Raw genomic sequence first — 14,370 nt, 5'->3', positions numbered from 1 at the left:
AGTTAAGGACTGCAGCAAGTTCAGTTATATCACTGCCATCCTCTATCTTCAAAATAAATTCTTGTTTAAATCATTCATATCCTAAATTACTCATACCTTTGCTTCAGAGATATGAATAACTATATACAAAAAGTAGTTTTATTTCACCATAGGGATAACATTGTACCTCTCTGCCAATGTCACTTGGAAAGCCGCCCATGTCAAAACAATTTGACAGCAGATAAACAATTTAATAAATACATAATGATCTTATTACAGTCCTTCAGATAGGCATGTTAACTCATGCTGCTAGGTTTGTGGTCACAGTGCATAGAATCCAAATATAAAAGAATGGGCTGGATTTCAGGTAATTGTCAATCCCTTGCTTATATTCCAAATATATCCAAAACTTTCATAAGCTCAGTCATGTGTCAATCTTTTTTGTGGCAGGAGCTAAACCTTTCCCTGGTACAATGTCCATTGCCGGCAATGGATGCACCAAAACCGCCAAGGAGCTCAGTGTTATTGCACAATATATGAAGACCTGGAATTCTTCCAAAACTTAAAATAAAAATAATGGAATTACTCTGACATTTCTGGACACCTGCATTAATACTGTATGACTAATAAAAGCATGTCAGTTGCATGGACTGAACCAGCGATCAACATGCGCCCAGAATGCACACTAGTAAAAATGCAGTCAAAGGAAGTAGTCTTCATTGCCTATAGGTCACTTCCAGTCAAAGGTTAAAGTTCAAAGACTGAATGATCAAAGTGCTCATTTTCTCAGTAGGACTATCTTCTGCTACGAGGATCACAAAATGGTGGCATCAACATGTGTCATCTTTAAAATAAAAGAAGAGCATTTATGGAAAACATATAAACATTCTAATTCCAAATTAGCAAGGTGCTATAGGCAGAAACAATTCCTAGCATATACACTAACATGCAGAGGAAAGACCCTAAGTAATTCTGTGATTTTATTCAGTAACAACTCAGGGAGAAAACAGAGTATCAAAAATTAAACTTCCAAAATACACATACACCCCCAAAGACATTAGTGTTAGCAAATACTCCAGAAAAACAAGTCACTTCCATACTTGGTATTTAGAAAACCACTTGCCAGAAAAATGAAAAATCAAATATGCTTAACATTTTGCACCCTTGAAGTACAGCAGATCCACAACAGTTATCTAATTAAAACATCCTTTTATAAGGAATATATAGGGATAAGACCCAGAAGAGTGGGCTGTTTCTGATCCATTCTCAACCCTTTATACATATACATGTGTGTGTATATATATATATATATATATATATATATATATATAAATTTATTTATAAAGACTCAACACAAAACAATAGCTGACAGATTTATGCAAAAAAATAGGTTACTACTATAATCCTAAAATGTTAAACCTGAAAGTAAATTACATACACTAAATTTTGGATACTGTGATTAGACAGAACATACTATAAAACTGCATGTCTGTACCTATCTTTTCTGCATTATGCACCATACTAATGCTCTCTCTTTTAAGCATTCTCTTTCACACATCAACCTGTGGTATAATTGCACCTGCTAGCAGTAAATATTGAGTTGTTAACAGAAAGCCAAGTTACTGTCTGCTTATTTTTAAAGGTCTTACTTGTAACCTCCCACACCTAAAAAATGTAGCCTCATAAACATTCTACATTCTCATGGGAAAATATTGTATCAAGGCTATTACTTGTAAAAAAGCTCTAATTTTTTAGTAGGCTACTGTACATTAAAAAAAAAAAATGGACAAGGATGCAAAAGAGAGAGAGAAGGGATATTTAAATGGTGTACTAAAATTTTAGGCCAAGTATCAGAGAAAATACTTTCCACTTAAGAAAAAAACAAAACCAAACCAACCTCAAAACCCAAAAGCAGCAAGGAAGTGCTGGCTGCAAACAAACACCATTGCCTTTCCCTTCCTCCCCACCTCACCCTCCGCCCCGCAAAAAAAAAAAATCTACCTCCTGAGAACAACAAAGGAAGTCAACAGCTTTATGAAACAAATTTCAGTCTGGATGCCCAAGTCAACCGATCTGGAAGATCCTCCTCTGTCTTTAACACAACATGAGCAATTCTCAGATTGAAATTCAGCAGGAAAGTCAATGTACAGTTGAAACAGATATTGGGCAGGGTAGACAATCTAGAAATATTTTCAGTTACCAAACATCGGGAGCTTTAAAATAGGGCTTGTGAGAACATAATTTTGTAGCAAACAAAGCTCCATAACTCTAGTTGAGGAATAAGTTGTGTTGGGGGAGAGATGATACAACAGATTAACAACTCTGTGTTAAACTGAATGCAGATAGATATTTACATGTCAAAATATGTCTCAAAGTGCTACTTTATCACTCTGTGCTTATCTGGGTTAGCTTTACATCAGCTCCCAGCCAGGGACTATTTTGCTCTCAGGTAAACAAATTCCAGGCACATACTAAAAAAAAAAAAAATCCTTCAAATGAATGTATCAATACATATGATAGACTTCTTCCTATCTATTCAAAACACAGAGCTACTATGTCACATTACAGCTAAACCAGGGCAGCAGACAGCAGAAGTGGCACAACCACGCTGCATCTCCCTCAGGTTGCTGTATTAGCACTGGTATTTAATTTCTCACTACAGTTACCCTTGGGCAGCTGGCTTTCTTTCCTGGGTGGGATTGTTTTTTCATCTCTCATTTATCCAGCCAAATGTGGTTCAACCACAAGATTAGATATATCAAACTTCAACTGAAGCATGAGCAGAAAATAAACATGACAGAAGCATCTTTTCACACTTCCCATTTTACTGTAACAAACCATTTCTTTAAACCTATTTAGAAAACACTGACAATTTAAAGATCATGCCTTGGCAGTCTTGTTCTATGTCCACATAGAAGAAACAAAACTAACTAAGAAAATAAGCAAATAACACACACACAAAAATGGAAGGGAAAACACTCTAATATATGAAATTTTTGTCCCATGGACATCAGAAATATTTTATTTTTTCATGTAAGAATTCAAGGTGGTGAGGAGCCCAATGAATTTTTAATCAAGACAGTATGAGTTACTTAAATGAACTGACTTGCCTTCTCTTGCCTCAGGTTGGCTTTTAGGTTGCTCTGAATTTGAGGAGGGGTAAGGTTTTATGACTTTCAGACAAAAAAGACTGCATAGTTACTTCATAGTAACTGAAATACACATTCAGTGACCTGTAAGCTGTGGTTTTGAGCCATAATAATACAGCAACCTTCAGAATCAGCAACTCAAGATTTCTTTTCATATTAAGTTTCTGTTTTGCTTGTTTAACACCAATTGAATATCATTATTAAGAAACAGAAGTAATATCTGCAGACTGTTCTGCTTTTACATATTTCTATTCCAAATCAAAATGAGACTGGTACAAATTAAAAGTAGTCAGAACATATTTTAATCACAAAATAAAGCAAATAAATGGAACTTTACCTGTTTCTCTTTAAAAGTAATTAGCAAGTGAAAAAAGAAAGTTAACAAAAACTCTCCCAAAACTGTCATTTAAGAGAAACCAAAATTAGAAATGGAGAAGCACCAGACACATTACAAGAGCATGAAAACAGAGAGAGAAAAGAAAGTGACTGCTGAATAATCTGATGAGGATGAAACATCTATCCTTGTGTGCAATATGATTATGATTTTTGGAGTCAACTTTAAAAACAACTACATGATGGTCCCAAGTTTCTTACATATACCTTAATCTCATGACATACAGGAATTCTCTTCCTGTACCTGCAGCCACCTGGGTTTGGAGTTACAATTGCTGTATTATGAGAAACAGAGTTTCATTCTGTTACATTACCATATGTCAAAATCCCATTGGTCTCAGCGAGTATTATGAAACTATTACGTTTTTCTTGTTAGGCCATCCATGGGCTTTTAAGAATCTTAAGAATTTTAAAGGTGAAGACTTTGGAATTTGCCTCTCCAGTCATGAACTCTCACTGTCTCAAAATACTTGCTCTGGTTTTCACTTCAGGGACAGAACCCATCCTGGAGTGGAGGGGGGGGCATGAAAAACAGAGGATGTCTTATGGTGGAACCTTCACCTGCCTCTGCAGTGATGGAATCAAATGTTCTGCACTACATCAGCATGGAGTATTACCTTCTCTGACATATCCCTTCCCAATGTACTTGTGCTTCCAGTAACTACCATTTGTACAGAAATTTCCTAGGGAAAGCAAGGAAAGCATTGCTAACAAGAGGAGAGAAACAAAGCATGGCCCATCTCTATCCCCTTCTTCTCTCCTTCCTCACCAACGGAGTGGGTAAGACAAGTACATACAGCCAACTGCAGCTCTGGGTGGAGGATGACAAATGCTGGGGCAGAAGAAAGAAACCACAAAGTATAAAGCAAGACACAGAACACATGGAAAACAAAAGTAAAAAGCACAAAAGCAAAGCACACCCCAAACCAAAAAACAAACAAAAGAAAAAGCCCCCAACACAACACTAGCACCGCAGACACTTGCAGTTTTAATACACGTTTTTTCTTCTTTATCGTGTCCATGGAGAATCTTATTACGATATTATTGAGTATTAGTTTTTAGGAGCCTTTAGAGTCAGTCAACTGTCCCATAATGGAAATTCTGATTAAGAGTGGAATCTATCAAAACACATAGCTGTTTACAAATATATAGGTATCTTTTCAACAACATAAAAGTTTTTAAAGTGTTAATAACAGTAACAAAAAAAAAATTGTTTGGAGCAAAACCTAGTTTCATCATGGACTTTCCCCAATCCAAAACTTTGAAATTGTCATGGATTGATACACTTTACAAGAACTTTCATTCAAAGTCAATCCTATAATTTTAAATATGCTTAAATTTCCACCAGGAATTATTCAGATGTGATATAGAAAAAAAAAAATCACAGCAGAGTGTATCAGAAACGGGATTTAAATAACTTTTTGAGTTGAAAAAAAATCAGTTTAATGCTTTGAACACATGTATCCTACTTTCCTACAATTCAATTGCCTTCAGCCTGAAAAGAAGTTAAAAATTTCTGGTTCTAGTTAGATACTTACCATGATACCACCATTTTGTTTTCTTTGGATTCTTGTTACATGTTCTTACATAAAATGAGTTATCTGGAGGTCGTCTCTGCAACAGAAGAAAAGACCTACAAATAATCAAACAATCCTCATATTGTAATACATGAGCTATTTAATAAGATTATGAAAGATTACCATGTGAATGCAGTGAAAATGAGGTAACAGGCAGGATTACACCTTTTTGGTCAAGAAAAATCTCTTAAACATCCAGGTAACAAATTCTTACTTGAGATACTCCAAGAAAATAAAATAGTAAAAAATATCATACAGTTTAGTGATAAATAGGGGAGAAAAAATGAATAATAAAAAAAAAAACAAACAAACAAAATAAACTAACTCACAAGAAACAGCTGTTGTTCAAAAAACTCCCCAAAATTACATTCCTTTGCAGTTTAGAATCTAATTCTGCTCCATTACATCCAATTCCTATTCTAAGGCTCAGCTTAGTGTGGGTGAATAAATGAATTTAAGTATCTTTATCTGATCATTATTACATATTCTTTGGTTTTCTTCGTAAGTGTCATCATTTACAAAACGCATAGGATAAAAAAACCATTTTGGGGTGGTTTTTTGACTACATATATGACTAGGACTGATTGGGATACAAAATAAACAGGCATGCTTGGATAGCACATATGGACAAGCTCTGACCACATCTAAATTCCACAGACAGCCCTCTGCGAAAGAAATGGTCAAAAATGAAAGGGCAATCTCTTTACAAAAAGGTTTCTAAGATATTAGTTCCAAAAAAGCAGCTCAGCGCCATTTGCTTCCCTGAAGTGAAAATTATCAAGATCACTCAAATAGTACAGATGCAAAGTTAGAAACATCTGCACTAAAGACATTACACTAGCCATTCTGCACTGCCTTTAGAGGAAGGATAATTTTATAAAGAATTGTCCTAAAGCATGAATGAACTTTGCAGTTAGTACAACTGGAAGGGTGCCAGTAATGATATATAAGCAGGTTACCATGAAAACAATGGCAAAGTACTTATTGCACTGTTTATTTTGCAGTTCTAGCTTAGTAATTTCGCAGTAGTAGAAATGTAGATACAGTAGTTTTGCCTATTTCAGAATTTGAAAAATGAAAAGTTTACTTTGTAAGGTAGAAAATTACTAACTTTTACTTATTCTACTTCAACAGTGCTAAAAAAGCCCATACCTTTTCTTTGCAGCTGGAAAGCATGCTAATAATGCTAAGACAAACAGATTGCACTGAGAGGGCTGGAGACCAGTCTTCCGTTAGAATGGATAAACAGATATGACCATTGCTATAAACATGAGGATGAACAGGGATATTGTCTCCAGTAAACATGACCTAAAAAAAAGAACAAAAATAACTAATTTATAGTCCCCATTTTAAATAAAACTATATTGGTTTGGGGAAACAATATAATCTTATTTAAGAAGAAGATCTGCCATTTTCACTAACACCAAATAACACACTTTATCACATTGGGCTAATTCCATTTTAGAAACTGTTAAGTGAAATGTAAAATAATCAATGGAAGCCTAAATAGCTAGTGAAGGTGGAGTTAAATAAATGGTCAAATATAGGGGATTTTATATTAATATAGCATAGAAAAAATGTAAAGGTAACAATGTAAAGACGATGCAAAATCTTGCAGCCTTGGTCTTCCATGTCCTAAGGAATACAGCTGTCATGCCAAAACACTGGATTTTAATGATTATATAAGCCACAATGTTATACATCAAAAAGCACAACAAAATTCACAAATGAATATTTCTATAAACCTGGACACAACAGGAATAAAGTTCTGGACAACTCATCCAGGTTCCAGCATGAATAATAAAATTTAAATTCATCAATCTTATTAACTATAAATAAAGGACTTGTGAAACTAAAATTTGCCAAAAGTTTGCCGAATAGGAAATATTTTTAAAACATTATTTCAAATAGAAGAGTTTTTATTTGACATGGAGTATATAAGAAAGTCATTTAGAACCTCAAGAAGGGCTAGAAAAGCAATTTTGACCACTACTGCTCTTACATCAAGTTTTTTGTCAAACATCATTGGTTCAGAACCAACAGAAAGAGAATAAAAGTGAAATCTTCATATCAGTATTATACACCTGAACTTCTTTTACAACTCCTTTTATGCAATAAAAACATAAATCTCTACCACTCATAACTATAATACCCAGCAGTTTCTTAAGTGTTTCTTAAACTATATAGGTATGCATAAAAATATGTAAACGTGTACATAGACACCCACCTCCTCACTGGTGACAAGTAACACCTTCATCATATAGGAAACTGAAATTAGAGAGCTTAATTTATCTGCAAAATGGCAGACAGGTTTCTAAGGCATAAGAGAAACTGGATACAGAATGATCTTTCACAGGTCTTTAAACTGGTATTTCTTAAGCATTGAAGGGCTTACCTTCATAATTCTGTAGTGTATTTCACTTGTAACTAATATCCTGTTTTTACATGACAACCTAAACTAGGCAGACTAGGTAAATAAAAGCATGCACTCTATGGCAGACAACATACATTTACAGGCAGAAAACATCCAAGTGATTAAAGCAGCACAAGTGAAAACTGTCAATTCACAGTAACTAGATTTGCAGGAGAGGTAATTATGACCAAGAAATTGTAGTGCAGAATGACCCTACTGCACAACAATGTTTGCAAAATTGAAATTCTAGCCATCTGAAACAATCCAGTATGCAGTACTTAAATTTTAATTGTTTTCTGTGATAAAACTCAGTGTAGATGTATGGATCTAATTTGCTGCTTTGCAATAAATTGCACAGAGCCACAGACACAGGTTGGGTAATGAAGACAAACAACCTGGAACCAAATTAAACTGGTTACTCTTTTGTGGATTACCTATAATTAGTACCTTGCAAAACTGATGAGATGCAGAAGTATAAGTAGCCAGTTTGTTCTGTAAAAGGCTGAAAGTCAGCATTCTAGTGTTTATCATGGTACCTAAAAATATGCTAATTTTTATGGCTTAAGTGCCTCTCACAGCTCCATGCTTCAATTTTAACATCAACGAGAGAAGCTGCAGAGATAATTTGTAGAACTCTAAGCTGAGAGAGACAGGACAAGAACTAAGACACTCTTGCTTTTCTCCTTCCTTTTTCAGAAAAGCAGGGGTGATAGCTGACCACTACTCTTATCAGGAATATTTTAAAGTGTTTCCCTCAGGTAATGGAGGAATGGCTGTACACAGCACATTCTGCAGTCTGTAAGTTCTGCTGTCCCTTCAGTTCTCTAGGCTGTCTTGGAAACAACACAGTATCACATACCTCAGTCATAACATTATTTGCAGGTCTCAAGCATAACATGTATCTATGAGAATCCCTATCAGAAGCACAGTATTTCTTCAGCTGTATTAACAATGGCAGCAGAGAAGATACAAGAGTCTTAAAAATCAACCAGAAAAAATATGCTGAAAGTAAGAAGGGATGAAGCAGCAGTTTGTTTACTTGGCTCCTGCATCACAGTAAAGGGGATCTTCCTACTTTACCCTGTATTTCATGACATGAACACGACATCAAAGAAGCCTCCAGGTTACACTGCTTTCATCTGTTCAAGCAGACATCAGAGTCCTATATTTCACTGTAGAATTATTTGTAAAGAAAAGGCATCTGCATAATGTGTTTAATACATATTAAAGTAAGCAAAGCTGACACTGGGCTATATGGCTAATACAATACGCAGCACATGTCATAAAGCTGTAACCACAAGGTAGCAGGAAGAGAGAAAGAAGGCAGCAGTTACCTGAGGCGAATCAAATGGATACCGACTACTAAACTTAAATAAAAGCTGAAATTTTTCCCCTTCATAGAGTGTTCCTGGAGCACCTTCCATGTCTACAATCCACCTAAGGAATAGGGGAAAAAGCTGTTAGCTTTGTGGACTGACAAACTAATACTTGTACTCCTGGAGCACTGGACTAATCAAATCAAATATCAATCACAGCCAGACCGTCTAACTTCTCTTCTAACACTGCAGCAATCATAAAGGTGAACAATACATCAAGCCTGTATTTAAAAGAAACAAGCTTGGTGTTTTTCATACAGGCACTGACACAGTGATGCAAATTATAAATGTAATTATGACTTGAACTATACACAGACCCATCAGTTCCCAAGAAATGGCTCTTAATGCAAGACAACAGAGCTGAAAAAAAAAACCTGCTTGAAAACTTAAAAGGTTTGGAAGGAAACAAACTAGTACACATTGTCTTTTGGGTTGTTTTACTTTTCTGTCAAGGAAAATTCAATACGGTTTATAAAAATAATACTGTAACCAAGGGGACAGGGCAAAGGTCATCTTGTACTTACTGTAAAACTCAGAAATTAAATGGTATCTTGCAGGTAATGGAACCAAAAATGGAGAAGTTAATAGTGAAAAAATTAAAAGGTCCCATCAAATTAAAACAAAATCCAAAAAAAAGGGTAATTTGAATCTGTGATGAAAATAACAGCTCAGTGTATCAGTATTCTTTTTCCTCTGCTTCTGCTCCTTCCACAATAACACCATTAAAGTAACTGACTGGTGGAGTTGCTGGGGAAGAGGGTTGTGGTGTTGCATGTGGGGATTTTATTGTTGTTGGGTTTCCACTGTGGTTTTTCTAGTACAGCTAAAACCAGTTGTTTTGCATATTTTTCAACACGTACAGCAACATTCTGCTGTCTAACTTCCCTGATTTTGGAGTCCTGCTGACCACTTAACACCATCCTTTGCGGCATCACTTTCCCATTTTTGGTTTTTTACCTTTGATTGAGTTTTACAGATATAAGCAACATACTAGGACAAAGAGACTACCAAAATACTCAGATATGGTTTACATCAATTCAAGAAAGGCAGCTGAGATTTTGCAGAACAGCAGCATATACTCAGACAAATCAACATCTCCAGCTGGCAGCTCTGATGATCCTTCTGTAATATATACTCTCTCTCTGTATTTAAGCCATGCATATTTTTTATTTTCCCCTCTGTCACTCTTTGGCTTTTTTTTGCTGGTTGTATTATTGTTGTTGTGTTTTGGTTTACGGCATTTTTGAGAAAAACTGCTAGCTCTCACACTCTTCAAGAGGAATACATCTTCAACAGTAGCACAGTGGCTATACAGTGAAGCCTGATGAAGTACGTTTCATATTTTAATTTTGTGAAGATGCCTTTGATTTAATCCTGATCACTTCTCTTCTACTGCCTTCTGCTTTACATTTATACACACAGCACAGCAATACTCTTTAGATTTATTGGTTCTTGTGATCCAGAACTTCCACTTTCAAGTTTTTTAAATAGTTTACTTTACTAAGTAGAAGATAACTTTGCCTAGACAATGCTCCTTTTATGGTCAAGGAATCAGTAGAACCCATATTTCCTGTTTTACAGTTTAGCCTTCTCAAATTTCTAATCCTTGTATATTTAAAATAAAAGATTGCTCAATGTTTCAAATTACTCCGTTGCATCATGGGATCCCATTATTTTATTCAACATCTTTAAAAGCCAAGCAAGTATTGCTACACAAATTTTTAACACAACCAATTGGAACTGTAACTTGATTAATGAACTCAAAACATGATACCTGATACCAAAAGCCCTCAAAGACAAAAAAAATCATTTTACTTTTGACAAGAAGCTTCTAAAACAGTGACAGTTTAAAAATCTACCATGACAGTAAACAGGAAGTATTATGTGCAAGGTATTGAAAGGTCTAAAAGTTGTACAGGGCAGAAATTATAATGAGGTAGTATTCTGGAAACAGAGATATCCTTTTCAATCTGCTCTAAACATTGTTTTAATAGTTTTTTGTTTAAATAAGTGAATACCATTATTAGACTGCCTCATTTTTGCAGAAAACTAAAACTTGCTATTTCAGTCATAGTCATGCTCATCTGAAGTATCACAAAGGCCATCGTAATTTAAAGAGCAGTGAGTGTTTAACTCAGTATATATGAGTCTCAGAAAAGCCTCATGTAACATGGTCTGAATGCCACCACCCAAAATGCAGATGTGAAAACATCAAAATTCAGCTCTATGTTTAAGCTGCTCCATCAATTGATAACATAGTCCAGAACTTATAGTCTGAGATGATATGCTCATCAATGTTTACAAGAGCTCAATTTTTAACATTTCTCTAAAATTAAACTAAGAAAGTTATGAGAAAAAAATGTCAACAAAGTCTGAATCTTTTGAATTTCTACAAGTTAAAAAATAGATTAATATCAAGAACAACCCCATTCACAAATGAACAATGTCCATTTCAACAGACACTGAATATTTTACCATGTTTCTCTTTCTATTTCACAAATCACGAAGAAAGTCAAGGCAGGGGAAAAAGTGCAAACAAGTGTACCCAGACAACTTTGATTTTTAAGAAGTCTTCTCCACTTGCCTTAGAGAAAGTAGGTAATTAAAACTAACAGCTGTGACACATATTCTATTCAAATGTCACAGAATTCTAAAACAACTACTCCATTATTTCAATAAATCTAGAATAGTTTTGGAGGTTAGTAGCTATGAAAGATAATAAAATTATTTTATTCTAAAATATGCAGAAGCTTTTACCAATTGACAGTTTGTTAGACAGTAAAACACCTAATAAAAATTTAGTAAATTCGCTACCCTGCTCCTGAAAGTGTCCAACACATTATAGCAATACGCCTACTAAGGAGAACAATGTTTCATTGCCTAGGCTAAAAGCAAAATTCACACTGTTACTTGGTGTAAGTGGTGGAAGAATGAAGAGAACTTCTCATTACTTAGTCTTTTCAGCACTACAGCAGAAATAAAACAGTATATGTACTTACTGTGTAATTGAATTTTGTACACTCTTTTCATCTAGAGTCATTCCCGGAGGTGGATCATTTTGAAATGCCAATAGTTCTTTTTGTAATCGTTTCTATAAAGAAATTATATGGAATATTTGAAATACTAGATAAAGTTCAACAATAAACATGCACACTTAAGTACATTTCATCAATTTTTGAAAGGTAAAAGGAGTTTTACTTGACAATTTAAAAACAAAGTGAAACTGGAAGGTGAGAAAAAAGGATGACTTTGTTCACTTTGTTAGATATTAAACTGAAAAGACAAAGGCAAAATAAGTTACAAGCTTTAAACTTACTATTTGTGTAAAATACAGTGGCAGTTACATTTGCAACACTGCAAAGGGAAGAGCTGTTTTGTTAAAAATTACAAGGAGGTATAAATGAATTGGATGTATTACAAAAACATTTGTAAGAGCTCCACTCCTAGCAGTGAACATTTCATATTTACACAACATCATTAGATTTATAATTACATCTACAAGACTTTAACAGCATAAGCTCCTCCTCTAAGTAACCTAAGGCATGTCCATTTGGCATCTGTGCAAGCCTTTGCCTTGTTCTAAGTCATCCCAGAGGACAGAACAGAAAACTAAACCAAGACTATTTGGATTGCACAAAACAAACTAAAAACTTTACACTAACTGCAATTTAGAACCTACAGAGTCATAGCACTTATTAAAGTGTTATGGCAGTAGCTCAGGTAATTCTTGCCTATTTTGACTGAGAAATTGGTCACTGCAACAAGGTGTTTCTGTAACAACAATCAGAACACTTTCTTACAATCTATTGAGCAAAGGAAATGCAGCCTCTGAGCTGTCACTGGCACTGCTCTTGGAGTCAATTTTCTCCATATAAACAGCTACACAATACGTTTTTTCATTTCCAAGTGATCTAGGTGATAAAAAGTTCAAGGCTTTCTAATTTCTACTGTCTTTTTCTTTTCCTGCCAACAATTTTAAGGTTACCATCTACAAGTCCTTCAACCTTACTATAAGTCAAAATTATTTTATACTCCAAAGGAATAAAAATACATGGTTTGGTGATTTAGTACCTCATTTCCATTCAATAACAATTTTTTTAAAACACAGATCTAGCACACACTTGTAGCTGTTTTCCTGTACTTAGCAGAACTTAAAAAAATTCCCAGGGGAAAATAAAGTGTTGATTTGCCAACACAGAAGTTATTAAGTATCCCATCAAATATATTTGAAATCAGACTACAAGAAATTCAACCACACAACTCATAAAGAAAAGGCCCTTACACATTCATAACTTACATTCTGAAAATACTGAAATAACTTTCTGTCTCTATCAAGCAGCCCTGAAAACTTCCTTGGGCTTCCATATTGAAAGTTCCTACCTTCCACTGAGATATAACATAAATCAAGTGAAAACCCAACTCTAGCATTTTCATAAGCTGTACACATTGCTCACACATTAAACAAACAGGTTAGAATCCTAGTGTTTACCTTTTTATTTCTGTTCAGATTAAGAAAACACTAACATCACTACGTTAGTGTTTCCAGCATCATTATTATGAATTCAAATGCAAAGGAGCAAAGTTACAAAACAATTTTATAAATCCTTAATTTGAATGGCAGAGATGTTATGAAGTCAATTATCTTTCTGGCACTTCCCCAGACCATCATCAAATAAACTTCAAAGGCAGTCAACCTGTGTACACTTTTTCACATAGAGAAATATTTTAAAAGTTCAGAGATAAAAACGTTTTAAAACAAAGGAAATTCAAACTCTGCTGAAGAGGAGATTTGGAAACATTGGTTCCAAAATAGCGAAGAACATATGTATATAAGAACAGCAAATAATTCAGCAGATCCATTTACTTATACATGTAGACCAACTATACAACTTTGTCTATATAAAAAGGAGCCTAAAACACATTTTAGATTTTAATTAAAATCAGAAACATTAAGCTATCAGTGTCTGACAGTAACTTGAAGAGACAAAATTTTGTCTGTTCCGTATCATAAAAAAAAATTTCAAATTACCAACACTTAAAATATTATCTAATTTCAAGTTTGCACCTTTAGCCCTTTTTCCAGCAACCATCTTTTCAGTCTAACTCAGTCATGCTTTTGTCCATCTCACTAGTGCAAAAATATCCTGTTTCACATGTCTTTACTAAACAATAAACATACTATGTTTATGGTCCTTTCTAAACAAAAAAGCCAGTAGCAAAAAGAAAAAAATAATAAAAATGTACACTTGAACAACACAATACCACTAAAGTGCTCTGTTCCTCTGATCCTAAAACATTTGCTGACACTGGCTTGAAGGCCTGTCCATTCAGCATAAATAATACATACAGACAAGATACTGCCTCTCATCGCTTGCAATTCAAAACAAAATTCACAAAACATATCCCAGAGAAATAGCAAGAAATACTATTTACACTTTGGGTCAAATGTGTCACATTTGACACATTTGACAAATAATATTCTT

The 14,370-nt window shown here is 34.5% G+C and overlaps 1 protein-coding gene across 1 annotated transcript in view; it reads right to left on the bottom strand.

Moving 5' to 3' along the window:
• Window positions 1-381: 381 nt before the first annotated feature.
• The window catches only part of UBE2W (ubiquitin conjugating enzyme E2 W), a 29,536-nt gene continuing 15,547 nt past the window's right edge, over window positions 382-14,370 (bottom strand). The window contains exons 2-6 of the mRNA XM_021530597.2: window positions 11,887-11,978; window positions 8,846-8,948; window positions 6,251-6,406; window positions 5,060-5,135; window positions 382-823 (exon numbers count right to left, since the gene is read on the bottom strand). Of these exons, the coding sequence (XP_021386272.1) occupies window positions 810-823; window positions 5,060-5,135; window positions 6,251-6,406; window positions 8,846-8,948; window positions 11,887-11,978 (441 nt within the window). The 3' untranslated portion in view covers window positions 382-809. The remainder of the gene's footprint in view (window positions 824-5,059; window positions 5,136-6,250; window positions 6,407-8,845; window positions 8,949-11,886; window positions 11,979-14,370) is intronic.

The sequence above is a fragment of the Lonchura striata genome, chromosome 1 (genome assembly GCF_046129695.1).
Source record: "Lonchura striata isolate bLonStr1 chromosome 1, bLonStr1.mat, whole genome shotgun sequence".
In the NCBI taxonomy this organism is placed as follows: domain Eukaryota; kingdom Metazoa; phylum Chordata; class Aves; order Passeriformes; family Estrildidae; genus Lonchura; species Lonchura striata.
This window is presented reverse-complemented; position numbering and strand designations above follow the sequence as displayed.